We start from the raw sequence: 25853 nt of genomic DNA, 5'->3' as shown, positions 1-25853 counted from the left end.
TGCTTTCTCCTCTGGTAAATATTGACCTGCATATCCGGTTAAACATTGATATTGGGGCCGGAAGCCCCCTTCCCACCGGAGCACCTAATCCTGAGACGGCCACCTGGAGCCACATGCACTTGAGTCCCACCTGAGCCTAGAGAAAGGTGGTTCAGGAGACAGTGGAAGAGGCCGTCCTCATCTGGAGAGCAGATCAAGGAAGGACAGGAGCCTTCCAGTGACCCCATGAGGTGGGGGGTTATCCCTAGTTTAGTCAGGCTCAGAGATGCTATGTGACCTGCCCAAGGTCATAGCTGGGCTCAGAGTTACATCCAGATTTCGACTTCCAATGCCCTTTCCTGCCTCCCATCCCAAGGGGAGGGAAGGGGAAGCTGCAGGAGCCTATGTACCAACCCTTACATGCCCAGGATCCCAGTTGGCTACCTTCATTCTGGGTCTGGAAGGAAGGGGCTGGGGAGAGATACTGAGGGACAAGACTCTCTCAGCATCCTACCTCATCGGGAGCAATGCCTCTTTACCCTCCCCAAGGGTGAGGGTTCTGGAAACTGGCCTGGGGCTGCACAAACCCGAAGCCCTGTCCCCTGTGCTGCCTGAAGAGCAATGATCAGGTTGCCTCCCCACCTCCTGCCTTACTCCTCACCCTCTCCTCACTTCCCTCTAAGCTGCAGGATTGCAACTTTTCCCCACCTAACCACCATCAAGAAAAGCCTCACTCAGTTCCATGGCTCTTCCAAAGGATTTATTGGTCATATTTACATCTATTGCAAATAGTAAAGAGGCAGCAGGGGCCCAGTCCCAGACCTCATGTCTGCTCCAGAATGTGAGGACTCGGAAACACAAGGGTCTACCTGTCCCCTGGGAGAGATCTGAGATGCAGAGATAGAATCCTTCTTGCCCCTTCTCTCAGAGACTTGGACCGCCCCCTCAAACCCTGCAAGAGTTCCAGGCCCAGGGGCTGCCTCCTCAGCTCAAGGCACAAACACTGTGGTTAAGGATGGCAGGCAAGGCATGGGGTCACTCCTGGCAGGCACCAGCTAGCCAAGTCCATCTTCCCTCCCCGATCCTAACCTCTTTCTTGTCCTACTCATCCCCTACTGGGCAGGTCCTGGTTGAGTAGACACTTAAACCCCAGCCCAAGGCCCTTAAAGACCATGGCCAGCCCTCCTTAGAGGATAGAGCCCAAGCACCATGGGGTCCTGAACTAGGGCAGCTCCCCTGTCCTTGGGAGACAGAGGCAGAGAGAGCCCAGCAAGAAGGGGCGGGGGCCTTGGCTGGAAACTGGGTGGGCAGGGCCAGTCTCCCTTTCCCTTCTCGAGCTTGCTTGTCCCCGTGTGGATCCAGAGGGTAGACCTGGGAGAAGAGAGGACAGTGATGCTTTCCCAGCTCCTCCTCTTGCTTCCTGCTAGCTAGGAGCAGTGTCTCCTCAAGCTGTGAATGAGATCTTTACTGGCAGCGTTGGTGGCTCTGGGGGTTCAGAAGCCCAGATCCCCACCCTGCCCTAGCTGGCAGGCCATGTGGGTACAGAGGGTATGGGGCCCAAGGCTTGCATGGAGGGAGCTTGTGGGGAAACAAGGGTGAGGGGTGGATTCTTGGAGGATGTCTGCCCACTTGGGTCTAGCCAGCTCCCACCTCAGCCTATGCCAGGAGGCGGATGACGCCATTGTCTGATCCCAGCAGGAGGTGGCGTTTGGTAGGCAGCAAGGCCAGGCTGGTGAGTGTCCCGCGGAAGTTCTCAGAGCTGAGCTTGGTGGTGGCCTGGGAGGGTGGCTCAAGCAGGGAGCAGACACCAATCTTATTTGCCACGGTGCCAGTGACCACCTCACTGCCATACAGGTCGAAGGTGTGGATAGGGTCTGATGCTGACTTGTAGTGGTGCGTGGGCTTCTGCTCCAGCTCCTTCCAGACGGTCAAAGAGTGGTCGGAGGAAGAGCTGACCAGGACACTGCCCTCCACCGCCTGCTCGGGGACAGGACAGCCTCAGCAGGGCTTGGAGCCTCCTGTGTGCCCACCAAGCCCCAGGGTCTTCCCATTTCCTCCCACAGTACCTCCCAAGAAGACAGGGCATCCTGACCAGTAAACAGGCTGCCATCCTCCCGTATTATGTTAAGGTTAATTAGTATAAATATATTCAAGTATAATTAACCTAGTTATCACTATATTTTGAGCACTTACTGTGTTCAGGAACTGTGTAGGCATGCCACATTACCATATTACCACATTTAATCTTTGTAACAACCCCACAGGGTAGATGCTGTCATTGCTCCCATTTATGGAGGAAAACTAAGGCTCAGAGAACTTAAGTAATCATACTGAAGTCACAGAGTCAGTAAGTGGCAGAGTCGGGATTAACACCCAGGTTGGCCCCAAAGCCCTCCAGAAAAGTCTGGATTGGAAAGTCAGAATTTAGAGGCACCCGGACCCAGGGTCTCCTGGGGAATCCTAGAGGGGACCCGAGCAGCGTGCCCTCAGCAGCAGCAGTGCACATCCCTTGCCCTCCACTTAGGATGGGGAGGGAATCCCAGTTGCTGGGAGAAATCCTCACACAAGTAGCCCTGTGCCTCCCCTCCTTTGCCTCCTGGAGGGCTGTGATTGAGAGTGGGGCAGGGGCAGAGGTGGTGGCAGGATTCCCATACTCCTCTGCCCCTGCCCCCACCAGGGCAGGCCAGCAGGGAGTATGGACTCTGCTCAGTGGTCTGGGGGTAGTAAACATCCTCCCAGCTGAGCTTTATTTAACCTGAATTGGGTCACGGACAGGACCCGACCCCTGATCCTCCTAGCAAGACAAATATGGACAAGGGTTACTCATTAGAACACATCCAGGGAGCAGCAGGGTCAGCTCAGCCCCCTAGTGCCCGCCCCTGTGGCCTGCCTCCTGCCATGGCCTCAAAGTGCACCTGGCTCCTGACCCTCCCTTATACCTGTCCTTGGGCAGATATCAAGGAGATCAGCTTGAGCCTGTCCTGGGTAGACCCTAAACAGAGGTGGGGGTCCACAGCAGTGAGGAGGGGAAGGGGATTTGGTCTGTCACCTTGATCTGCAGGATGTCCCCCTCATGGGCAGGCCAGCCACGCAGAACCAGGCCCGTACGGGTGTCCAGGAGCACCATGAAGCCCGAGGAGAAGCCGGCCACGACGCTGCGGCCACTGGGGCTAACAGCCAGGGAGCGGACAAGCCCAGGGTTCAGCCCGCCACCCAGGCGGAACTCATGCTGCAAGCAGAGGGAGACGAGCTGAGATGCCGCTGCTGCTCCAACCCGCTTCTTCCTGAGGTCCTGCTTACCCCCCAAGCCCACACAGCTGGAAGGTCTGAGCCTCTGTCCCCCATCAAGAGGAGAGCTCCTCCCATCACAGGCCAGAGTCCTCCCCTCCTCTCCCTTGTCCCCCAGGGTTTGCTATTGTGGGTGATCTGTCTCCAAACAGAAGTTATGCCCATGCCCTTTTCTCTTTGGGGTCTCTCCCCGCTTCCAGGCACTCAGGCCAGGGCTCAGGGAGCTGGACGCCCCTGACCTGCAGTCCAGGCTTCCTGCAGTCAACAAAGCGCAGGGTTGAGTCAGAGCTGGCCATGGTGATGCTGGTGTGAGGGGCAGGCATTACAGCCACAGCAGTCAGTGGCACCCGGCTGTCCCACGGCTCTACCGTGCGAAGGGTCTTCCCTGGCAGGAAAAAAGGCACAGTGGACCTGGGGTCCCAGAAGCTGATGGAAGAGCCCCAACTCTTCCTATATCCTGACCTATTCCATATCTGCCTCTAATATCCCAGGGAATCTCAGAAAAGGCTAGATGTTTCTTGACCCTCCCACCTTCCTGCTTTCATGACCCAGCCAGGCTCCTGTCCCCAAAGCAACCTCCTCTCTTAATATAGCACCTCCTGACCGAATGTTACCTCTGTCTACCTCAATACTACCCCATCCTCTACCCGCTTCTAGCCTAGTTTCTCCTTACAATGATGTCAAAAAGGAATGAGGCAATGACTTACCAAATGCGTACTACATGCCACATGTTAAGCCAAGCCCCCATATGCATTATCTTCTAGACCAGTTGTTCTGATTCTCATTTTACAGATGAGAAAACTGATGCTTCCAACAGCAAAGTGACTTGTTCAAGGTCACTCAGCAAGTTGAGTTGGCAGAGCCGATTCAAATTCAAGATCTAATGGATTCCAAGTCTTAACTGATCCTCTGTGTGGTCTCACTGGGCCACCTCAAACCACACGCCATTACACCCCACCTTTGGACCCTACTCCCAGAGGCCTGGTGGGGTGCAGGTCGGCAGCAACAGGACAGGCCTCACCTGGGCCCACTCACCTGTGAAGGGGTCCCAGACGTGCACAGCCCCGTCACAGCTCACCACACACTGCGGGGCCTCAAGCTGGCCCACAAAGAAGACACTCTTGCGGTGCTGGGCATAGATGAGGCGTGGGGCCATCTCACTGGTGCCATCCCCAGAGTTGTAGAGTGGCCAGAGGCGCACAGTGCGGTCCTTGCTGCCACTCAGGAAGAAGTCCTCACTGCTCAGGGGTGCCACACACTTGACGGCCCCTGAGTGGCCTGGGAAGCTCTGCAGGCGGATCTGGTGGAAGTGAAAGTGGGCGTCCTGCTGGCTCACACCAATCTCGTACTGCCAGTATGCCAGCCAGTTCCCACTCAGCCCATGGGCACTCCGTGGCAGCTCCCGCTTCAACGCATTGTCCTCGCTCTCGCTGCCAAGGCCCCCACTGCCCACCCCAGAGATGGGGCCCAGGGGGCCAGAGTTCTCAGGCTGAGAGTTGTCAGGGATCTGGATGCGGTTCCCAACCAGGACACTCCCAAAGGTCCCCGAGTGGGTGTCATCCTGGGGGCAGCCCCCACCCTGGGGGTCTGACTCAGGGCTGGTGCTTGGCACAGTGGGCTCCATGCTAGCAGGGCTGCGACTGCTCGGGCTGATGCTCTCCAAATACAGCCCTGCCAGCTCCCCTACCAGCTCGTGGTTAGGGATGATTTTCTGGATGATGTCACCTGGATGGGAGTGGAAGAGGTCCCTAAGATTAGGGAAGATGGCAGGTGGCTGCTACCTCCCACCCAAGGGCTTGGGAACTACAGAAGGCATGACAGGTACGGGCTCTGAAACTATGAGCAAGTGACACTACATCTCTGAGCCTCGGTTTCCTCCCCAGTAAAACATGGTCTTATTCATTCGCTATGTACATGTGAGCACCTTCTTCATGTGCTGGGCACCATACTAAGCATCAGAAATATAACAATGAATGAGACAGGTAATACTCTCCCTCCTAGAGCTTAGATTTCAGTGGAGGAATGACAACTTATCTGATCACAGGGCTGCTCATCCTATTCTAGGAGATGACATATGTCAATGCTCAGAACAGTGTCTGGCCCATACGAGAAGCTACATAAAAGTGGGCTGCTCATTTCTCTCAGACAGCTCCTAGAGATGTCAGTATGTCAGCATGACTGCCCGGCCTTCCTCAGCAACACACTAGGCCATTCCTGTGCCCCCTTGCTGGCTAACGCTCAGTTCCTGTTATTATGTCACCTTGGGACTCAAAGTCTGAGGACAAATCCCTTTGTTCTAACCCAGAAAACTATGCTTAACACCCACTACTAACTCTGAGTCCAGGGGGAGCATGGGACCCTCCCAGGGGAAGAGACAGCCACAGAGTCTGTGTAAAGGAACATGAGGGGGCAGTACCCAACAGGCAGGAGAAGGGCACGTAGATCATGTATGCCATCTCCAAGGTGAACACTTTCTGTAGCTCATCCAGCAGGGTGGGGTCCACCAGCCGCTGCTGCCCATCGGAGAAGACCACCTCTGGCAGCTGGCCCTCACTGCGGCCCACAGGATCCAGCTTCAGATCCTGGGGGCAGGAAGACAGGGAGTCAGTTGAGTCTACAGCCCCCACCCAGCCCATGCTAGCCAGGTAGGTCTGCCCACCTGTTGCTGAAGCTCATGCAGCTGAGAGAAGACTTGAAAGAAGGTAGCCACTGGTTCACTCAGGTGCTGCTGGACCATCTCCTGTCCAATGCGCAGGCAGATGAGGGCGATGAGGCTGATGGTTTTCATACACAGGACAGTCCGGGCCTGGGCTCCACTTGGGAACCTGGAAACAAAGCTTACTCTGTGGGACTTGCCCAGAACCCACCAAAAGTTTTAAGTGGAAGGAGCTATAGATCTATTGGTCCAAACAGGATAAGGAAACTGAGGCACAGAAAGAACACGTGGCTTGCTCAGGGATATGCAGCTGGGATCAGAACCAGGACTCCTGGTACCCAGTTCAGTGCCTCTGGACTTTCCCTCAAGCTTCCCAGTCCCCCACCCACATAGCCTCCATAGCTAGGCTGCTTCCCCCAGGAGATGGGGCAGGGGCTTACCCTGTGATGAGGGAAGTGAGGAAGCTGAGAACAGGCAGCAAGACCTCGTGGCTGATACGGGGCAGGATGTCCATGAGAGTGGTGTCTGAGAGGTACACGATGATCTTCTGGGTCAGAGTCACTGCTGCCAGCAGCCCTGCCTCCTTACGGCTGTTCAACCGACTGGGGCTTGAGGTGCTACCTGGGGCCACCTAGGGCCACAGAGTCATTGAGGACCAGCCTGCCCCACAGACTGCCTGGAACCCCCAGAGATCCCAGGTCGGCTCTCAGGCTCCTCAGACCCCCATCCCCCAGCCTAAACAGGGACTAACCAGGTAGCTGATGTAGGGCAGGTACTGGTAGGTGAGGACAGGCTCCCCATACAGATGGGCAATGTGGAGGAGGCAACTGAGCACAGGCCCTGACACTATATCGCCCAAGATCGGTCTCTTCTGGTAGATGTTGCCAGCACTCAGCGGGGGGCTCTCGCCACTGCTCACAGTGAACTGCTGCCGAGTAGAACCTGCCAAGGAAGGGCCAGCGGCCTTGAATGCTAGTGGAGGCCAGGAGGGCAGTCGGTCTTCCAGGGACCAGAGTGGTAGCCACTCCCACTCACTTTAGGCTGGGGTCTGCCCTATGCCCTACCTAAGGAAGGAAAGAGCTTACAGACTGGGACCCAGGACCTGGCCAGAAGGTAGTCTGCGGTGGGAGTGGGAAGGATTCCTTAGAGGGGACTGAAGATGAACAGACGGCCTGGGAGAAGCTTCATCTCCAGCACTGACCAGAGACCTTACCAACATAACATGATGTCAGCAGGCGGAGCAGGTTCCGGGCCACGTGGCGAGAAGCCACTGTGGGGCCGAGTTTGGCGGACAGCCAGCGGACCATCTTGCAGGCCGTATCTGCAGGACGGGAGCAGGCCCTGAGCTCATCAGATAATGTTGGCTCACTACTTCTCCCTCCCCACCCCTTGGCACCCCACCCAGCCAACTCTGCCTACCACTTTGCCAAGGAGCTCAGCCTGAGCCTAGTCACCCCACACCACCACCCTCCATTCAGCAGTGGCAGAGATGGCCTGTGGGACTCTGGCTTTGGGGTTGCTCCAGGTTATTCTTTCAGTAAATCTTCAGCTAATAAATGAGGCCCTGGCTGTGGTCTAGCTACCACCCACTCTGGTCTCTAATCCCTCCTCTGCCCTCTACTCTTTTAGTCTAACTACACTGTTCTTTTACTGATTCTTTAATGAAACCATGACAACCTCAGAGCCTTGTACATGCTATTCTCTCTGTATGGAATGCTCTTCCCACCAAAGACCCTGCCATTTTTGCCTAGCTACCTCCTACTCATTGAACCTCAAATGGCCCTACTTTCAAGGAAGGCTTCTCTGACCCCTGAAAACTAAGTCAAAGCTCCGTTTTATATTCCCTCGTAGCACCCAGCCATGTTCATTACAGCACTACCATACCTTGTGCTCATGTAGGACTATCTACAACATGGCACCTCCTCTGCTAGATGTGAGCTCTAGGAGGGCAGGCCCACAACTATGCTGTGTGTGGATGTGCTCGATACACTGCTTGGTGCAGCAAATGTTGAGTGAAAACCAGATGACTGACCAACACCTCTAGGCCTGAGAACTCACCAAGAAGGATCTTCTGTTCTTTGCCTTCCAACTGCTCGGTCAGTGGCTCCTCTTCTACCTCCCCATCTGGCCCGCTGCTACCGGCCACAACCGTATCCATGGACAGCACCGTGTCAGAGAGAGCGAGCTCAGATGTCCCAGGGACTTCGTCTTGCTCCCCCTCCCCATCCTCCTCCTCCAATACTACACTGCCTTCCTCTGCCTCCTCTTCCTCCTCTGAGTCTTCACTTTGCTTCAGGTCTTGGCTGCTGTCACCTGACCTAAGGCTGCTCTTGTCCACAGGAGTGCCCCCCTCATCTGCAGCCCGCTCCTCGCCCTCGCCCAGAGAGGTCTCGCTGGTGCTGCTCTTGTCACTCAGTCGGCCCAGGCTCAGAGCCTCAGCCTCCTGGGGCTGTGGGGACTCAGCCACATAGAGCCCAGCTTGAAAGTCTTCTGTTTCAGGGAGGTCGGCCTGGTCGTGGAAGCTGACGCCAGATGTATAGTCTGGGAGCCCAAGGCCTGAGGAGGCAGCAGGCTCCCCATCCATCTGAATCTCCTCCCCAAAGGCACAGGAGCTGGGCCTGGCCCCTGGAAGCCCGCTTTCCTCATCCTCGGCAGCTCCTGTCAGGCCCTTACTTTCCTCCTGGGAGGCCTCCACACCAGCCAGCACCTGCAGGACATGGGGCAGCAGGTGGACGAGAAAGGCCTGCAGGCCCAGCCGCACCATCAGCTGAGCCACAAAGCAGTCAGTGTATAGGTAGAAGCGGCCATGAAGCCAGCAGGGGCTCTCGTAGGCACCAATGAGAGGCTTCAGTAGGTACTTGTTAGCATTTTTGGGGCCCAGTGCCTTGGCAACAGGTTCAAATAGGTACCAGGCTGTATACACAGCCGTGTGCTCCTCAGACATGAGTGACAGCACAAAGGGCAGCAGGATCTCCAGCCCCTCTGGGGTGATGTCACTCAGCACTGCACCCAGTTGCTGCCACAAAGTAAAGACCAGCTCCCGCCCCTGAGCCTCATCCTCCACACGCTTTGCCTGGTACAGGAGGATGAACTTATGTAGTGCGGGGAAGTATGAAGGGAAGGGAACCACAGAGCTGAAGGGGCTGAGGAGCTGGGCTGGGCAAGGTGGGGGCAATCCCTGGGACACAGGCCTGTACTGAAACAGTGGACCCAGCTTGCCCCTCCCTACTACCACGGGGCCTTCTGGTCCACTCAGCTGCAGAAGCATGTCCAGCACAGGCTGCAGAGACACAGGGACCTCCTTGGGATGGCGTGTGCAGAGCCCCCGAACAGCCTCAAAGCGTACCCACAAAGGTGCATCAGGCTGTAGTGTTCGGACTTTGGTGGCAAACACCATCTCAGCCAATAGGACACCCAGTGCCTGCATGTCCCGATGGAAGAGGTCCCACAGCTGCACAGGTGGCTGGATCTGGGGCTGCTCAGGCACCTCCAAGCGGCCCCCTAGACCTTTGGTCAGGAAGTTGCCTAGTTTCTCCAGCTCTTCCAGAGCCTGCATGGGATTGAAGCCCTCAGGAAGAAGAATCTTCCCCTCCTCAGCTTCCCCAGGGTCTGCTCCAGCAGCTTTATTCCTGCGGCCCATTCGAGAGGCTGAGGGCACAGAGAAAGATAGGAGGCCTGGTGGGGCTTGACTGGAGGAGGAGGAGGAGGAGGGGCCCAGCTGGTCACCTATTTTCCCAGCAAGGGAAATGGAATCCAGAGCTTCCGTGGCCTGCTCCAAGTCATCTTCCCCTGTCACTGGCTTGTCTCTGGCCCAGCCAGCCTCACAGGGAGTGGCCTCCAAAACCAGCCTGCCCACTCCATTTGTAAGTTGCCCTGGGAAGTCCTCCCGGCCTGTGTTCTCTTGGATGGTCTGGAACAACAGCCTAGGGATGAGTGGAGGCTCAGGGGCAAGGGTAGCAGCCCCAGCCAGGCGCTGGGGGTGTGGCTGGTCAAAGAGCTGTACCACACCATAGCTGGTCAGGTGCGTGTGGGCGTCCACCAAATGCAGACACACATTCTTCTCCTTCACAGCCTCCTTGCCCTGGAGTTTGTAGCCAAAGGTGAGATCGATCCAGTGGTGTAGGTCCTGGGATACCTCACGGCTCTCCAGCAGTGCCCGGTGGGCAGCCACAAACTCCTGGCTGGAGTTACACCAGGCTGGCACATCCAGGTCAGGCATATCAGGGTGGATGGAACAGAAGATGGAGGGATCGGTGTAAAATTCAGGGATACACTCATCAGGTGTCCAGTTCTGCATACGTTCCATGCTGGCAGGGTACTCATGGGGCTCCCATTGTGCCCGCACATGTCCACACAGCACTGACCGGGGTGTGCGCCGAGCCTTGTACACATAGTATGTGATGTCGGAGAGCACATCTGAGATATGGTGAGGAACATGAGGTGGCTCTCCGCCACCTGCACCACCTGCCACAAACGCCTGCCGTGTCATCTCATACGTAAAGTCCAGCTGCTTATCTCCCTTGTTGAGGCGGAACTTGGACTTGCGCAGGTCTCGGAAGCGCCCGTGGGGTGTGGTAAAGTCCACCACCCAGGGCAATACTGGGTGGTAGTTGGGATCCCCCTGCCGCCGACCTGCCAACCGATTCAGCTGCATGAGGTAGTGGAAGTTGCTGATGCGACCATGGACCCAGTCTAGCACAAGGCCCCTGAGTTCTTCTTGGCAGGTAGAACACCCAGGTCCTCTTCCTTCCTTTTCTCCAGGCTCAGTGCCTACCCCATCCCTTGCTACAGGAGTCTCCTCATTGTCATCCTCCTCGGGCCTCTCATAAGCACTCAGGTCCAGCCGGAGCTCACTACAAAGCTTCTCATCCACAGCAATGTGGTGCAAAGATAAGGCCCCACAGGCCAGTCCCTGCTGGTGACAGGCATCCATGGCCCTCAGCACACGGAAAAGAATGAAGAGCACCTTGGCTTGGCTGTTGGTCAGCTTGGCAGGACTGAAAGTGACCACATCATGCAAGGAAAACTGTACGTAAGGGTGCACCACATACAGCATCTCTGGGGACTCCAGCAGGGCTTCAGCTCTCAAAAGACTGGGACAAGCCTGGCTGCTCTGAGGGGGACAAGGGTCATCTCTGGTATATGCTGGGCATTGGGTAGCTTCGCCCACTGGCAAGAAGGAGTAACCATAGACCCTCTGCAGAGCTTGTCTAACTGAGTCCAGGGCAAGGACAGCTGAGGGGGCAGGGCTATGACTATAGGGCTGCCCATAAGTATGATATGCATGGCGCCACAGGTTGCGATAATTCTGGGCAGCCACATCCTGCATGAAGCTATTGAGGGTTTCAGAGCTGCAGGACCCCTCCTCAAAGGGTATGCCGCGGCCCAGCGGGTAGGACAGCCTGCGTTTCCGCAGTCCATGCACCTCTATTCGCGTCCAGCCTGGGGGCAGCCTCTGCACGGAGCGTTGAAGGAGAGTCTTGACTTCCGCTTCGCCCACGCCCTCTGCCCTGGGGCAGGGTCCCGAAGGCAGTCGGCGCTCACGGAGACTGGCCAGCCAGCGCACGGGGACTAGGGCTACCACGTGAGTGCCCCCCGGGGCCGGAGCAAGCTGCCGGGCATCTATGTTCAGGTCTCTCTCCACGCTCTGGAGCAGCTCCTCCATGTTAGGGCTTGGGGGCGGGGCCCGGCCCTTGACCCCAGTGGTAAAAGCGACTTCCCGCCCCCTATTCCCCGGGGCCATCCCCTCCTGGCCACCTGGGAGCAGCGCGGGGTTGAGTAGGGCCACGGCCCTCCTCGCAACGGCTTCTGGGTGCCAGACTGGCAGGGTAGGAATGGGCGAGGGACAGGAGCTGGGGCGGAGGCGGCGGCGGTGGGCCAGGGACAGAGGATCGGAGAGCCGGGCGCTCTTACCCTTCTGCAGGGTCCTGCGCTCCTGGCGCTGCAGGGCGGGCGCTGCGGGATGCCAGCGCCCTGCTCCACCGTGACGGGTCAGCTGACGCGGTTCACGTGATCGCCCCAGTACGGAAACAACCGCACGTGGCTCAAAGCAGGGGACGGGACCCCGCCTCTCGCCCGCGCCACCGCCCGGCGGGCTTCCGCGCCCTCCCTCCTAGCTCTCTGCTCAGGGCTGGTGGCGGCTTCGTTTCCTCTGTGGCTGAAAGGGACCCCAGCCGGCCCGCGGATGCGGGCAAGGGGGATGCTGAACCACCCACGAGATGTACTCTCCTCTCCCTGCTTCCTCCTGCACGCTCCAGGACGCTGATGTAGGGAGGCTTTTCCCAGAGATCCCAGCATTTAGCGGGCCGATTCCCCCTCTCCTGCCACCGCTTTTACAGATTAGAAACCCAAGGCAGAGCTGGGACTTTTGACATCAAGTGCCTTCAGCGCCTCCATGCTGCCTTCCAAAAGGAACTTTTAATTTTCCAAAACATTTCTTCAGTAACATTCCATTTGGCCTTCATAACACACTGTGAGGTAGGGAGGACGATTATTACTGTTTATATTTTCAGGTGATAACCAAGAGCGGCCGAAAGAGGCGTGCAAGTGACAGAATGGAGACTTTCTGCCCTGGAGTCCTCCCCACTGAACAGCTCTCTTCTTTCTTAAATACACACACACACAAGGCCACACACACACATGTTATATTTTTTTCTTTCTTTCTTTCTTTCTTTCTTTTTTCTTTTTTTTTAAATTCTGGGTGATCTGAGGAATGGAAGTGGCCAAGGCCAAGAGGCCTGGCGTCCTTGAGAGGAAATGTTCCCCCAAGGCTTCCTGTTGAAGATCAGCTTCTGCGGTGTCACAGAGCCTGCCTGCTGTGGTCAGAGCCTTGCAGATGCCACCGTGGCTGGGGGAGGGTGCAGCATGGGTTAAGGAGCGGAAACCAGAGAGCTGGCACCAGAACTACATGACTCCTTCAAGGGGTCTCAGTTCTGACTCATTTACAAAACAGATAGGCCATTGTTTTCTGTGAAACCACTGGCTCTGTTTTTTTGAGTCTCACTCCTAAAAGGAGAGTTTGCCTCCTGTAGAAGTTTGATGTAGAGGTATGGGAGTTCCATAAAGACATTTAAGAAAATCTAAAGTCCAAATTAGGAGACAGGAATGGCTCTGCCATGATCTGATTTCAACTGTATTCTCTTTCTTGATGGGGCAACCAGAGCTTCTGATGCGCTTGGTCACAGGACCTTGGGCAGTAATAACTCAAAACCACCATTTATCAAGCACTGACTGATTAGCAATCCAGGCAACATGCTAAGCACTTTGCATACCTTGTTTTGTTTCATTCTCAACACTACCCTTTCAAGAAGAAATTTTTATACCCATTTTAGGATGAGGAAGCTGATTACCTTAGGTAACTTGCCCAAGGTCACATAGATAAGAAGTGGTAGAGCCAGGATTCAAACCTAGGCCTATCTCATCCTAAAACCAATGTTCTCTGTACTGCTTGGCCATGTACTATTGGTGTTTTCACCTGGGAAATTAGGTATTCTTTGACAATCTCGCATCCCCAACTTTGGTCTGAGTATCTGAGACCAGAGGATGGGTTTTGATCATCTAGAGGTAGTGCCTGCTTCTTTGGGTCCACCTGGTCTTTGCTCTGGTCTCAGTTTACCTAGATTGATCAGGCACTTTTTCTTTCTGCAAGTCTGTGTGTACCCTGCCCTCTAGTGGTTTTGGTTTGCAATGCAACAGTGACCTTGGGTGTAACTAACCTTACCTCTTAGAATTCTCTTGAGGAAAGTCCTTGCAATGCTGGGCACTGGTGTACTTAGATTTCCAGGGCAATGACACCTTCCCCAATCCCAGCCCTAAAACAATGGTTTTCAAATTTTATGATGTACTTCTCATTGAGTAGTCTGGGGCGGGACGCAGGAATCTGAATTTTTAACATGCACCCCAGGTAATTCTGATGCAGGCAGTCTGCAGGCCACATATTAAGATAAATAATGCTCTGTAGCAGCTCTATTCCCAAATTTCCCCGAATCCCAACCCAAGCACCCTTGGGCTTTTGGGAATCTGGGACCAAATTAGCCGCTCCCCTTTGCCAACTTCAATATTGAGTTGCCAGCAGGTCATTGCTCGGATAGTCAGAGAGGCAGGCTGCAGCTTTCCCTGCTGACAGTCAGCCTATGCTGGGTGAGGCTAGCCTTTGCTGATCTGACAGGGAGAAAAGTAAAGGAAGCTAACATTTAGTACACCCACTGTGGGCCAGTGGGCCAGGTACTGTGCTGGGTGTTTTTAAACAATCCTTTTTTTAATCCCTACAATAAGCCATGAACTTATTATTCATTCTATTTTGTAGGTGAGGAAATTGAAACTCAGAGATGTTAAGTATATTCATCAAGCTCACAACTGGTAAGAGCTGGAATTTAAATCCAAGTTCATCCAACTCAACAGTTCTCAACTGGGGGCAATTTTGGCCCCCAGGGACCGTTTGGGATGTCTAGAGACACTTTTGTTGTTGGGGTGGTGGGGCAGGGTATTTTGCTAATGGCATCTACTGGGCCAGGGATGCTGGCCCCACAGGACAGCCCTCACAACAAGAAATTATCAAACCCAGAATGTCAATAGTGCTCAGGTTGAGAAACCCTGGACCCAAATCCTGTGCTTTTGCCCTATAGAGTAGGATAATGAGGGGATGGAGACTTAGCAGAACAAAATAGAGTAGGGCCTACCCCAAGGGCCTTCGGTGGGAAGGGGATGGGACATCTGTGCTAAGAATAATGGAAATGGAACAGCTGGTGAGATTTCTCTTCCTTCCAAGCTTGGCCAAGGCCCTGCTCAGTTTCTCCCAACTTGCCAAGTCAGTCCTGGGACTTCACACTAAGCTTGTCCTAGAGTGACCCTGACTCCCAGCTCAGGGCGGGGGCAAAATATTTACCTAGGTCTTCCTGCAGAACTTCCCAGCCAAAGCCCCTGGCTCCGGGGGCCAGTGCTTTCCACCTGCAGCCCCTGGGAAGCTCCGCCTTAGCTCCCTTGCTGTGGAGGTTGAGAGCATATAAAAACTAGAGCAGCCAAGGGCCAGGTGGCATCTAGAACAGTTAGAAGTGGAGTGAATGGGCATAGCCAGGAAGATCCCCTTAGCAGGCTCCTGTCTGGGGAGAAATAGGGTGACTTGAGCAGACAGTAGTAGGTAGCTGGCCTGGGCAGCAGGATTCTGATCCTGAGGAGGTTTGCTTTCCACAGCCATTCTTCTCCTCTAGGCTTGGGCCGCAGCTTCACTGAACTTTCCCCAGTTTCCATTCCTGGAGCCCACAACACTTATCCAGTCTCCATTCTGGGCCTCCCCAATACTGGCCTCCTTTACTAGACTAGGGCGGGTGGGTAGAGCTGACTGTGCTGACAGGAAATACCTCTCGTTCCAAGCTCAGAACCTCTGAAGAAACAGTAGACTGGGGAATGGAGGTGTGTGTGGGAGGGAGGAGGCAGGTAGAGACAGTCTTGGAGAGAAAAGAGGAAAGAACATACAAGCAGGTCTCCCATATTTGGGGTTCAATCTCCTTCTTTCCCTCCCCGACCCCCCCCCCATGGGGGAGTGGATAAGGAGATGGAGTAGGGCAGGCCAGGAGGAAGATGTGGTAACAGCTGATTTGTCCCCTGAAGTCATACTTTCCAACAATCAGCTGTTACTGGGCTGGAAGGCAGGAAGTTTCCTTAAAGGCACAATGTTCTGAACACAAACTCAGGATTCTGGAGTTCCTAAGAACTACAGCAATCACTTGGCAGAGCCTGTATTTAATATAGAAGGAACTATCTCACACTCCAGGCTAATCCTTCCAGCTCAATTACCCTCACCTCCAATTCTGAGTTTATGGAAAAGTCATGGATCCCTGTGTACACGTTTGTCTTCGTTGGGGTGGGGGCAGTGATGAGGTGGGACGGGTCTAAGACTTGCCCCTTTAAATAAGCCGTCCAGCAGCTTTTGCCAAGTCACTGGGTTCCTTTCAGTTTTTGCCCATCCCCCGCCCCTCTAGACTCTGATTGGACCCTGGAGAGGGAGCAGCCTCCTCATTGGTCTCTACCTTTGAAATCTCTCCCTAAGTAGGCCTGAGTCAGTGAAAATCTTCTGGAGGGCGGGACAGAATGGGGGTATTAGGCAGAGATAGATGGGGTTGCTGACCAGTTGTACTTTGACACGGCCTATGGTTTTGACTACAGGTCTTCCTTCTACCCTCAGGTGAAGACTATGCTATGAAATTTTTCTTAGGAATTGGTTCTGTCTGTGACTGGGACGAGACCATCTTCCCCAAGAAAAGAAAAATCTCCTGATCAGGAAGCCCCCACCCCCAGGAGGAGTGGGCTAGACCTCTTCAGGAAAAGCGGGGGCTAGGCGAGGTGAGCAGTCCTCCCTTCCCCTCAAAGCGGTTCTTATCCAGTGGAAGAGTCTGCTGCCCTGAGGGCTGATTTCCACCTTCAGTTCTGCCCACTCCTGCTGCTTCGTCTGCTCCACCTTTTCTCTGAGAGCTATAGCCTCCTGCAGAGGTCAGCGGATCCATTTTAGGGTCGTCTAGAAGAAGCACTCATGGCTCTAAAAAGGAGGGACTGTAGCCCTTTAAGGACTTAGCCGGGATGGATTCAGAGAAGAGTTTAAAAATGCCAACTCACAGAGCGCGCTGGATTCTGGGAACGAAGTGTCAGACCGAGAACTACATTGACCAATATGCACTGCAAACACACACGCCTTTACTTCCTTCTGCTCTTTAGGACTCTGGTTTGACGTAGCGCTCTTCAAAGCAAGTATCCTAGGCAGAGGGCTGAGCCACACCTTTTCACCTATTGGCCAGCTCGTGAGTTGGTGGGCGTGGCTTTAGTGCAACTCCACTAAGCAAAGGGGTGACCTCCTTGCCAATCAGAACTAAGACAGCCAGAGAGGCGGGACAAGAGCGAAGGGCTGGCGCCCCCGAGTGGGTGTGGTCACGCTGCCCGCCAGTTGGTGGTGATTGGCCCTGGGCGGTACAATCGCAACTTGTGCGTCACGACGCCGCCAGCTGATCGGAGACCGGAGCCGGTGTGTGCTGGGCGCTGGGAAGAGAGCGCCGCCGGCCGCGAGGAACGGACGCACTGATTTGCTCCCTTACCCTCAGCCCCCCCACACACACACCCAGCACCAGGTGGGTGTGAACTGGGTCCTGGCAGCACAGGAGGGAACCGCGCTAACGGAGTAATAGGGGCAAGTAGGGTCCTGGCGGCCACACCCTGCCCTTCCGGGGGAGTGGAGAGGGGGCAGCGGGGGCAGCGGCGCTCCAGGGGAGAGTGGCCTGGACTGGCTGGAGTAGTGTGTCAGGAGGTTTTTAAAAAGAGTCTGGGACAGAAGTACTGGCGGAAAGTCTTACGGAGTCTCTGGGAGGAAGGTGAGGGGCCGGCGGGCTGGGGGCGGCTAACCTCGGCGTCTTCTGGTCCGAGGATACGGGAGCCGACCACCCAGCCAGGGTAGGATTTGGATGCGGCGTGTAGTGGTAGGGTGCTTTGCCTTTACCGGCACTCAGTAGATCAGAGCCAGCTGAGCGCCCTGGCAGGGAAGGGGTCTCTGGGCGAGCCGGCCCCTCCTCTCATTCCCTCCAGGGGATGTTATGTAAGGGGGGAGGGGAAAGGAGTAGGGGGCGGCGGTGCCGTGGGCCTTATGCAACCCTAAGGTTAGGGTTTCACCGCGGTTGGTGGGGAGAGCGGGCAGGAGGAGGGCCTGGAAACTCTACCCCCCTCCCCAGCCTAACTAGCCGTCTTGAGCAGAGAGAAGGTCACCTCTGCACCTCCCCCAAGCCTGTCCAGTTGTGGGGCCCCTAGCCCAGGCCTGGCCCTGACCGCCTGGGAAGCCGGCTGGCTGGGTGGGGCGCCTGGGTTAGTCATCACTGGGCTCCCTCTCTCCCCACCTCTCGGCCAACTCTTGGCCCCTCCCCGTGGCCTCCGGCTAAGCTCTCGCCCCCACCTCCTTTCGGCCCTAGTTCCAGCCTCCAACTCATTTGGCCTGTCACCCTGGCTGTCATACTGGGCTGGAAGCTGTCAGGGTGCCAAAGGGTTGATGGAGCAGCTGGTCAGAGGGTCAGTGCCCTGGACCCACCCCGCCCTGCAGCCAAGGGCACCTGCTTGGCACAGACTTTCAGCAGCCGCTGAGTCCTATGGACTGACCAGAACCGACTCAGACAGAGGGGAATGGGAAGGAATTGAGACTGGTCACCTGGGATAAAGAAGGTACCACAAAGTTTATGCCTCCCATGAGGGTTTTGTCATTTGAACACCTCCCACCCCCACCCTAATCTTTCTTATCCTCTGAGTATAGAAATCTCTTGGCAAGACCACCTTGACCCCTCCCGTTGTCATGGGCCATGCCCTTGGGCTGAGTGTCAGCACACACCCGCTCTCCCCAGCTCTTAGCCCCCAAGCCTGCCACGCCCCCAGCCCCCTCCCTGGGCCATGCTGCAGGGCCCGGCTTTTCCTGCTGATTCATGCGTTGGAACTGTGGGGGCGGGGCTTGGAACTTGGAACAAAGTTCAGACATGGAGGGGCCGGCAGACAGCCTGGAATTCATACCAGATGTACCCGGAATGCGCTAGCGGAATGCCTGGCATTTGAAAGTCCTGGGGAGGCTGCCCAATCTTTCTTCCCTCCAGCCTTTGGTCCCATCCTCTCCTCACAGTCCCAGGAGCCTCTGCTGACCTTCCAAACTCTAGATCTCCTCCTTTCCTCACTCTTCCCCAAATGCAGGCTCCCTGAAACTCTTCTTTCAGCTAAACTCCCTGGGAACAAGTCAGTTGGACTGATCACTGAATTCATATTTCTGGACCAGAGATACAACTTCTCACCTTGTAACCTGGGTGACAGGTGGGATGTGCCCAGGGTCCCCAGGTCCTGCCCTCTCTGAATGTTGAGTAGGCTGGGTTCCCTCATGGGTAGCTGGGGTGAGGGGTGGGTGAGAGCAGGCCTGGGTTTCAACACTGTTCAGTTCTGGAAAGAGGAGCAAGGGAAGTATATTTAGAGCTGCCTCTTGCTTCTTGCAGAAGTTTTAACAGCTCCTGCAGACTCGGGTTAGAATCAGGAACCCTTCATTAGAAAGCTGAGTATCTGCTGGGGCTGGACTTTGATGATCAGTGGAACAGTGGCCCTGTGACGTGGCCCTGCTCAGATCTTTCCCATTTTTCTTCCCTTTCCCTATAGGAGCCTGTACCTCCCACACTCTCACCTGGCTGAGCCGCAGTAGTTCTTCAGTGGCAAGCTTTATGTCCTGACCCAGCTAAAGCTGCCAGTTGAAGAACTGTTGCCCTCTGCCCCTGGCTTCAAGGAGGAGGAGGAAGAGGAGAAGGAGCTGCTTTTCTCTTCATCTGGAAGGTGACAGAACTGGGGTCGGGAAGGTCTGAACAGTGAGAGTGATGATACCTTTTTGGAAAGGGAATCCTGTTCAATAAGAGAACCTTCACCCCAATTGGCCCAGCAAGAGGGAACAATTTTAGATTAGAGACCCTGGCTGAATTAGGGTATAGATGGCTCTGACTACCTAGGCTTAGTTAGTTGTGGTGTGACAGTGGGAACAAGTGAAGCAAAGAAAACCCTGTATACCCCTTTACCCAGGTGTCTTCCTTAGCCCTCCTTCCTTGTCCCCTATTCTTTCCACTGACCTTTCCAGGTGAAGCCTAGAAGTAAGTTTCTTCTCAGGGAAAAGGTCCTACTGAAACTCTCGTCTGAGTAGTCGTCCCTCTGCTCTTACCTTTCTTTAGGCTGGCCCAGACTGTAGATTCAGGGATTCTCACCTAAATGTGGGATCCTTAGACTCTCTGTCTCAGCTTCTCCACCTACCTGTGAGATGGGGAATCACCTAGTTGAGTGTACATGAGGGAATCAGAAACCCATTTGTGCAGACTCAGAGCTTGCGGTAGGAACAAAACAGCTTTTCACATAAGCTATTGCTCCTCTTGACCATAACTTCAAGATCTGGAGGGAGGAGTATTGGGAGGAGAGGCTAGCAGGAGCTCAGTCTGACTTCTCACCATGCAAAGGTACCCCCAGGCTTCCTCTGCCACCCAAAATAGGCCTGCAGCCTCTGATGGGGTTCCAGCTACCACTGCTCTCTTTCTTTCCTCACTTTTCAGGATAGTGTATGAGACTCATCTCAGGCCTGTGCAGGCAGGATATTCTCCCCTCCAGGAACCAGGGGAAATGAGTTGTGGGACATGACCCCCATTGGGGCATCAGGTAGTATAAACCTGCCACCCCCAGCTCCTGATCCAGTCTCACTCTTGGGCTCAGGCTCTGGTGTGATTCAGCTTTGGCCCAGTCTCCCTGCCTGAAGGTGGGCATGTTCAGGGACTTTAGGAAACTGTTTGTTCTATTTTGGAGGAGGAGGTATGTAGAGGAGGAGGTATTCCCCATTTACAAGAAACTGAAAGGTTGAGGGTAGTGGAGTAGACCATTGAACTCAGCACTTCCGTAGCCCAAGCTGAATGTATGGGACTGAAGCGGGAGAGTAGACTGACTCCACCCATAGGCCACAACACAGATTGCTCTGTCCCTGGACATTGCTTCTATCCTTTTTCCCCTCCTCGCCTTAACTGGCCACAGTGTCTCCCCCTCCAGCCCTGGGTATGTGACTCTGTCATCCTCACCCTTCATGGAGCAGAGATGAGGAAGAGCAGCCTGGGAACACAGAGGCAGGCAAAAGACCAGTGAAGGACAAGACTGGGAGAGCACAGGGTCCTGTCTGGACACCCTGCAGAGGGGGCCCATAAAGGCCAGGAGCACCCCAGGAAGAGGGAGGACAGCCAGCCTTCATAAAGGACAAGCTTCCAGCCACTGTCTTCATTCACCATTTCTTTCCAGTCTTTCCGCCTCCCTCGGAGATATGGGACCATATTAAAGTGTCCTGTGGCTTCATCCTCTGACTTCCCACCTTTCCTCTACCCTGTAATTTTTATATAGGGAGCTTCAAGGAGCAAGAGCCAGCTGTGAAAGGATATACACAGAAAATTCATAAGAGAAATTCAAATGAATAAAATCATGAAAAATGTGTTTCATTAGTAATTAAAGAGAGGCAAATATAGCTGTAAGCATTTTTCCCATAGCAAACTATAACGAAAAAAATAACACCCAGTTATTGGCAAAGGAGTACTAAAATAATGCTCCAATACATTGCATATGGTGGAACAAATTGATACAGCCTTCCTGGATGTCAGTTTGGAAATACGTATCAAACATTACCATGGTCTTTGACCTAGTAATTCTAAATTTGGAGATTTATCCCAAGAAAATAATGAAAGATTTAGTTATAAGATGTTCATGCCAACATTGCAATAGAGAAAAACGGGGAAGCATCTCTCTAATTAGGAATTCATTTCTGCTGTAATGAAAATTTGTAGTAGGAGATTGTTTAAATTATTGTATATCCATCCAGATGGTAGAGTACTGTGCAGCCATTAAAAATCATGTAGAACATTTGACTGGAAATAAAAATACTCATTGAATATTAAAAAGGTTGTAAAAATAGTGTGTATTATGTGATCCTAATTTTGTTTTTTAAGACATAGGTATATACATAAAACAGATAAAGACTGAGAACATACTCTAAAATATTAATAGCAGGTATCTTTGGAGGGTGGATTAAGGTAACTGTAATTTTCCTCTTCAATTTTTTCTGTAATTTACAATTTTTCTACATTAATTGTATATGGCTTTCATATAACAAATAAAATTTAAAAGAATTTGTAATAAAAAAGAAAGGCTTTGAGAGGTGGATGTGGAATAATGAAGGAATACCCCAAATCCCTTGGACTTAGTGGATTTTTGGTGGAGAAAGGGGTTTGTGAGAGTGTTTGGGGGAGCACCTATTGATTTATGAAGTTCATTCTTTGGGAGTAGCAGGAATCCACCCTCTCCATGCACAGGAAATGGCTCTCTGAATTGCTGGCTGTCAGCCAGCTATAGAAGTGTGGAGTAAGACAGAAGGAAAACAGTAAAAACCTATCACTTCTCAGGAAATAGGGGTTGGGGGGAAGATTTTTCTCTCCAGGATGAAAGGTTCTAGGATCCTAACAGTCATGCTACTGAAAGCAGGATGGGTATTTTGTTTTGCTCTTTCATTTTGGCCCCATCTTGAGGTGACCCTGTGTGACCTCTCCTTGTCTCTTCAGATGGGAAGAGAGATTCTGTCCACCTAACAGGTCCACACCCAAGACTGTAGTGCTGAGGGGTTCCCTTTGCTTCCCTTTCCTAATAATGAGGCTCCTCTGTAGGGCGCCCAGAAAGTTGAGAGAGGAGTCCCCAATGAGACGCTTCTCCAAAATGGAAGCCGTTATTATGTTTGAGAGGTACTATACGAGGGGGCAGGACTCCGGGAATTATAGGGTTGCTGGGATGTGTCAAGGGTCTGGAAACCTCGAGAAGTAGAATGGGGTGGCTCCAAGGAAGTGAGGTGCCCTCTCCCCCACAACAGACGGGAGATGGGTGCGGAGCCGTATGGTGGCATGGTTTAAGCAACTGGGAGTGGGTTTGCCATGGCCTGTAACTTCAGATCTGTATGGGTGACGTGGGAGGGATGACCAGCAAGTGAGAGGTTAGAGTAAGGAAAGGAGGTGAAAGTTAGTGGGGCGGGGCCTCTGAGATTGTCGGGTGAGATTAGTGACCCTATATCTGGCCCTCCAAGAGAGGTTCAGGACACAGGGAGTAGGGGAAGACCCCTATCGCATTCCGGAAGCGCTCTTCCCCCTCTCCCCCTCCAGCTCCGTTGCCAGGTTCCCGGGAACTCTTACTCTGCCGTCTGTAGCGAGGGTGGGATGCGATGGGTTACCGTGGCTCCAGGGGCGGTGGCCACAAAGCCTGCTCCAATCACCGCCCAGCCGCAGGATGGGGGCGTGGACGAACCCTGAAAAAGTTACAGCAGATTTCAAAGGCAGGGCGGGTGAGGGATCCCAGAGATCCAGTCTTGCCAGGAAGCGGTTCACAGTCTCCTCAGGGGGCTAGCGCAGGAACCCAGCGGACTGATCCGGACTGGTCAGGTCATGGCGCCCTCGGGGATCCTAGTGACTGGCATCTCCTCCGCCGCCTTTTGGGGGATGCACTGGGGAATGCAGCTGCTACCCATACCAGGATCTGCTGCTCCGGCCGGTTGAAAGTGGTGGAGCACCTGTGTCTCCCTGGTGCACGACCTGCTCTCGGGGATCGGGGTGCTGCTCAGGTGCAAGGCTTAGAGGTTTGAGAGGCACCTGGGTGAGGGTGAGGGGTGAAAGGTTAACATTTGAAGACCTGGCAGACACCTTTAAAATTGATGCAAGACCTTGAGAGTCTGAGAGACTAGAGTAAGAATATGGATGAGTGGGCGGGCGTGCACAGCAGGAGAATGGAATCCGGGTCAGCATGACGTTGACCGTGGCTCTCCTCCAGGCTGTTGCTGTACCCTCACATGGCCGCGGACCTTATTCATGGCCACGCACCCTAGGCCCTAGTGCTGGTGTGACTGTGTCTGTAGGTAAGTCTGCAGGAAAGCCTGGGCCAGTTTGGGGTTTGGGGGCAACCTTCCAACCATAATTCTAGGTCCCCTTCTGGCAGCTTTACTGAGGGAAACCGAAGAACTGGAAAAAAGGAGAGGATAGAGATTCCTTCCCAGGCTGTACACCATCCTAAGAGAAGCCTAACACAAACACACACCCTTACCCGCAGGTTATTTCCTGGCTAATGGAGTCGACTTGCTCTGGAACCAGACCTTGGGCCAGGCCTGGCACCTTCTCTGTCATTATTTGGTGGTGAGACTCAGAGGCGAGACAGGAAGGGAGGTGTGCCCAAACCAAACCCTCCAATCTCTCATCAGCTTTCTGTCCTATGACTTCCCAGAGAGTCTCTGACCCCCCTAGCACTTTATCCTCCCAACCTTGGGCTGAAAGCAGGAAGAGAATTGACTGCTGGCCACAGCTGGGAGTCAGCATTACCTCAGGTGCTTGGATTGCCACAGGTGTCCAGTCAATTGCAGAAACATTGAATATGGAGCTTTTCTGAGGATGGGAATCTTCAATATTGGGAGTGGGGATAGGGTATCAGACTGTGCAAATGCTGCAGCCTGAGGGGAGACGTCCTCTGAGCCACTGCTGCTTCCATTCTAGGAAAGGATTGTTTCAAAACCATTTAGGCCCCTGACAGAAGGGTATGCATAAAATTTGGGTGTTTTGGGGGGAGGGGTGTCAGAAAATACATGGGAGCCCCTCTCTTAAGGATAAAGATATTGGAACATGATGGGTGGTAGGTCATAGAAGTCTTCTGACCTTTTACCCTGGCTTCCCAGGTAGTGAACTTCCTCAGCACTACCATTCTGTCCGGCTACTATGTGGGCTTCTCTGTGATGTCTCTACTCCTGGAGCTGAACTCTGCCTGTTTGAGCCTAAGAAAGCTACTGCTGCTTTCTTTACAAGCCCCCTCCTTAGCCTTCAGTGTGGCCAGTTGTCCACCCTGGCCACCCTGGCCCTCTGCTGCCAGGTACCACTAGGGTGGATGAGTCTATGGTTGATCCAGCAGTACCCCCAGGTGCCTCCTGCTTTGGTTGTCCTTGGTGGAACTGGGCTGGTCACTGTGAGTGCCATGAGCATCAGCACGGGTGTCCGAATTTTGGTCAGTGATGTGTTGCAGTCTCAGCCCTTCTCACTTATCCCTGGGTGCAAGGAAACCAGGGGCACCAGGACATGTGATAGTGAGTCTGTCGCCAGGGATGATTCCACTCTCAGCCTGAAAGAGTAGAGAGACGCCTCAGTTTCCTCTTCTGCCAGTCTTGGAGGAGGTAGGACCAGGACAAAAAAAGATGATGGTCTTCAATGCACAGCCCCCTGTCAGGGTAAGGACGACTGGATTTTTAGCATGTCAGTTCTTCTTCCAGCTAACTCACACCCCTCCCCCATTCCTAGAATCTGAGAAGAAATGTTGATGTTCATGGGTGGGTGGAAACCTGGGCTATTGTTCACTGAATTTCATCAACAGATGGTCATCCTTCCCAACAAATTAACTCAAGGGGTACAGCCAGTACTACCAATAAAGGGTGGCAGAAAGCATGAAACTGGACAAAACTGCCAATGTGTATATTCCTTTGCTTCAGCACAGGGACAGATGAAAGATGAAGATCTACTAGGATCCGAGAGATCTGGTATGGAGGGGATGAGATAAGAGGGAAAAGAAACCTAACTTATGACCAAATTCTGGCAGTGGGAGGACAACTCAACCGATGCTATCTGGAGCTGGAAGTTGCCAAGAGACCAAAGAACCTGAGCTATAGCAATTGCTACTGATAATTCTGATTCTCACAGCTCCACTATTGTGTTTGTATTTAACTCTAGTCCTACTGTATCCAGCAACTGCCCTTTTAATTTCTTTAATATCTTCTGACCTTTTTAAAGAAAATGCATTTTTTTTTTTTTAGGCGAGGCAACCCTTGGTTGACTTCACAGATTGCAAGGACCTTGTCAACTTACAATCCCTTATTTTATTTATTTATTTATTTTATTTTTTACGCCTATAGCACCTGATCTTCCTAGGTGGTCTCCCATCCAAGTACTAACCAGGCCCAACCCTGCTTAGCTTTCGAGATCAGACAGGATCAGGCTTGTTCAGGGTAGCATGGCCATAGAAAAAAATGCATTTTCTTAGGACAGTACTGAAGTTCAGAGCCATAATGGACTCAAACATCCACTCTGGGTGTGCAGTGTAGGGTCTTCCCAGGCCCAGGTTTTCATGAAAAATAAGGCAGAAACATAGCACCTGAGAGAAGTCTTCTGTTTGACTGTAGAGGGATTAAGGAATATCTGAATCTTTCCTGGGAGTCATTCAAAAGCTCTTCTTTCTACCTTGCCGCTTCTGCATTTTTTTTTTCCTCTAATGCACAAGATCCCTCCTTTGTTCATAACCTGGATGTTATGGGAAGGATAGAGCAAATTAAGGTTGCTACTCTATTAAACAATAGACAGAAAGAAAT

The 25853-nt window shown here is 53.5% G+C and overlaps 2 protein-coding genes and 1 pseudogene across 4 annotated transcripts; 1 reads left to right on the top strand and 2 right to left on the bottom strand.

The window, feature by feature from the left end:
• Positions 1 to 717: 717 nt before the first annotated feature.
• On the bottom strand, positions 718 to 12479 carry WDR81 (WD repeat domain 81). 3 transcript variants are annotated; one of them, XM_039886294.1, is made up of 11 exons: positions 7982 to 11666; positions 7137 to 7244; positions 6675 to 6865; positions 6364 to 6554; positions 5927 to 6092; positions 5684 to 5849; positions 4303 to 4992; positions 3507 to 3652; positions 3029 to 3208; positions 1630 to 1956; positions 718 to 1350 (listed from the first exon to the last, which is right to left on the bottom strand). In XM_039886294.1, the coding sequence occupies exons 1-10, from the start codon at positions 11664 to 11666 to the stop codon at positions 1636 to 1638; spliced, it is 5844 nt and encodes a 1947-aa protein (XP_039742228.1). In that variant the 3' UTR covers positions 718 to 1350; positions 1630 to 1635. The 3 variants fall into 3 exon arrangements, with proteins under 3 accessions (XP_039742228.1, XP_039742229.1, XP_039742227.1); XM_039886295.1 differs by adding an exon at positions 11837 to 11967 and having other exon boundaries at positions 723 to 1956; positions 7982 to 8630; XM_039886293.1 differs by having other exon boundaries at positions 723 to 1956; positions 7982 to 12479.
• Positions 12480 to 15974: 3495 nt separating this feature from the next.
• On the top strand, positions 15975 to 25290 carry TLCD2 (TLC domain containing 2). The gene is given in 5 exon segments (XM_039886313.1): positions 15975 to 23081; positions 23288 to 23364; positions 23534 to 23646; positions 24180 to 24333; positions 24336 to 25290. Coding segments are annotated over 5 exon segments (813 nt in total). The 5' UTR covers positions 15975 to 22905; the 3' UTR covers positions 24629 to 25290.
• Positions 25291 to 25391: 101 nt separating this feature from the next.
• Positions 25392 to 25510, bottom strand: LOC120621214 (uncharacterized; annotated as a pseudogene).
• Between the last annotated feature and the right edge of the window lie 343 nt (positions 25511 to 25853).

Source organism: Pteropus medius, unplaced genomic scaffold (assembly GCF_902729225.1).
Source record: "Pteropus medius unplaced genomic scaffold, Ma_sr-lr_union100, whole genome shotgun sequence".
In the NCBI taxonomy this organism is placed as follows: Eukaryota; Metazoa; Chordata; class Mammalia; order Chiroptera; family Pteropodidae; genus Pteropus; species Pteropus medius.
Note: the sequence above shows the minus strand (reverse complement) of the source record. Positions and strands in the feature narration are given on the sequence as shown.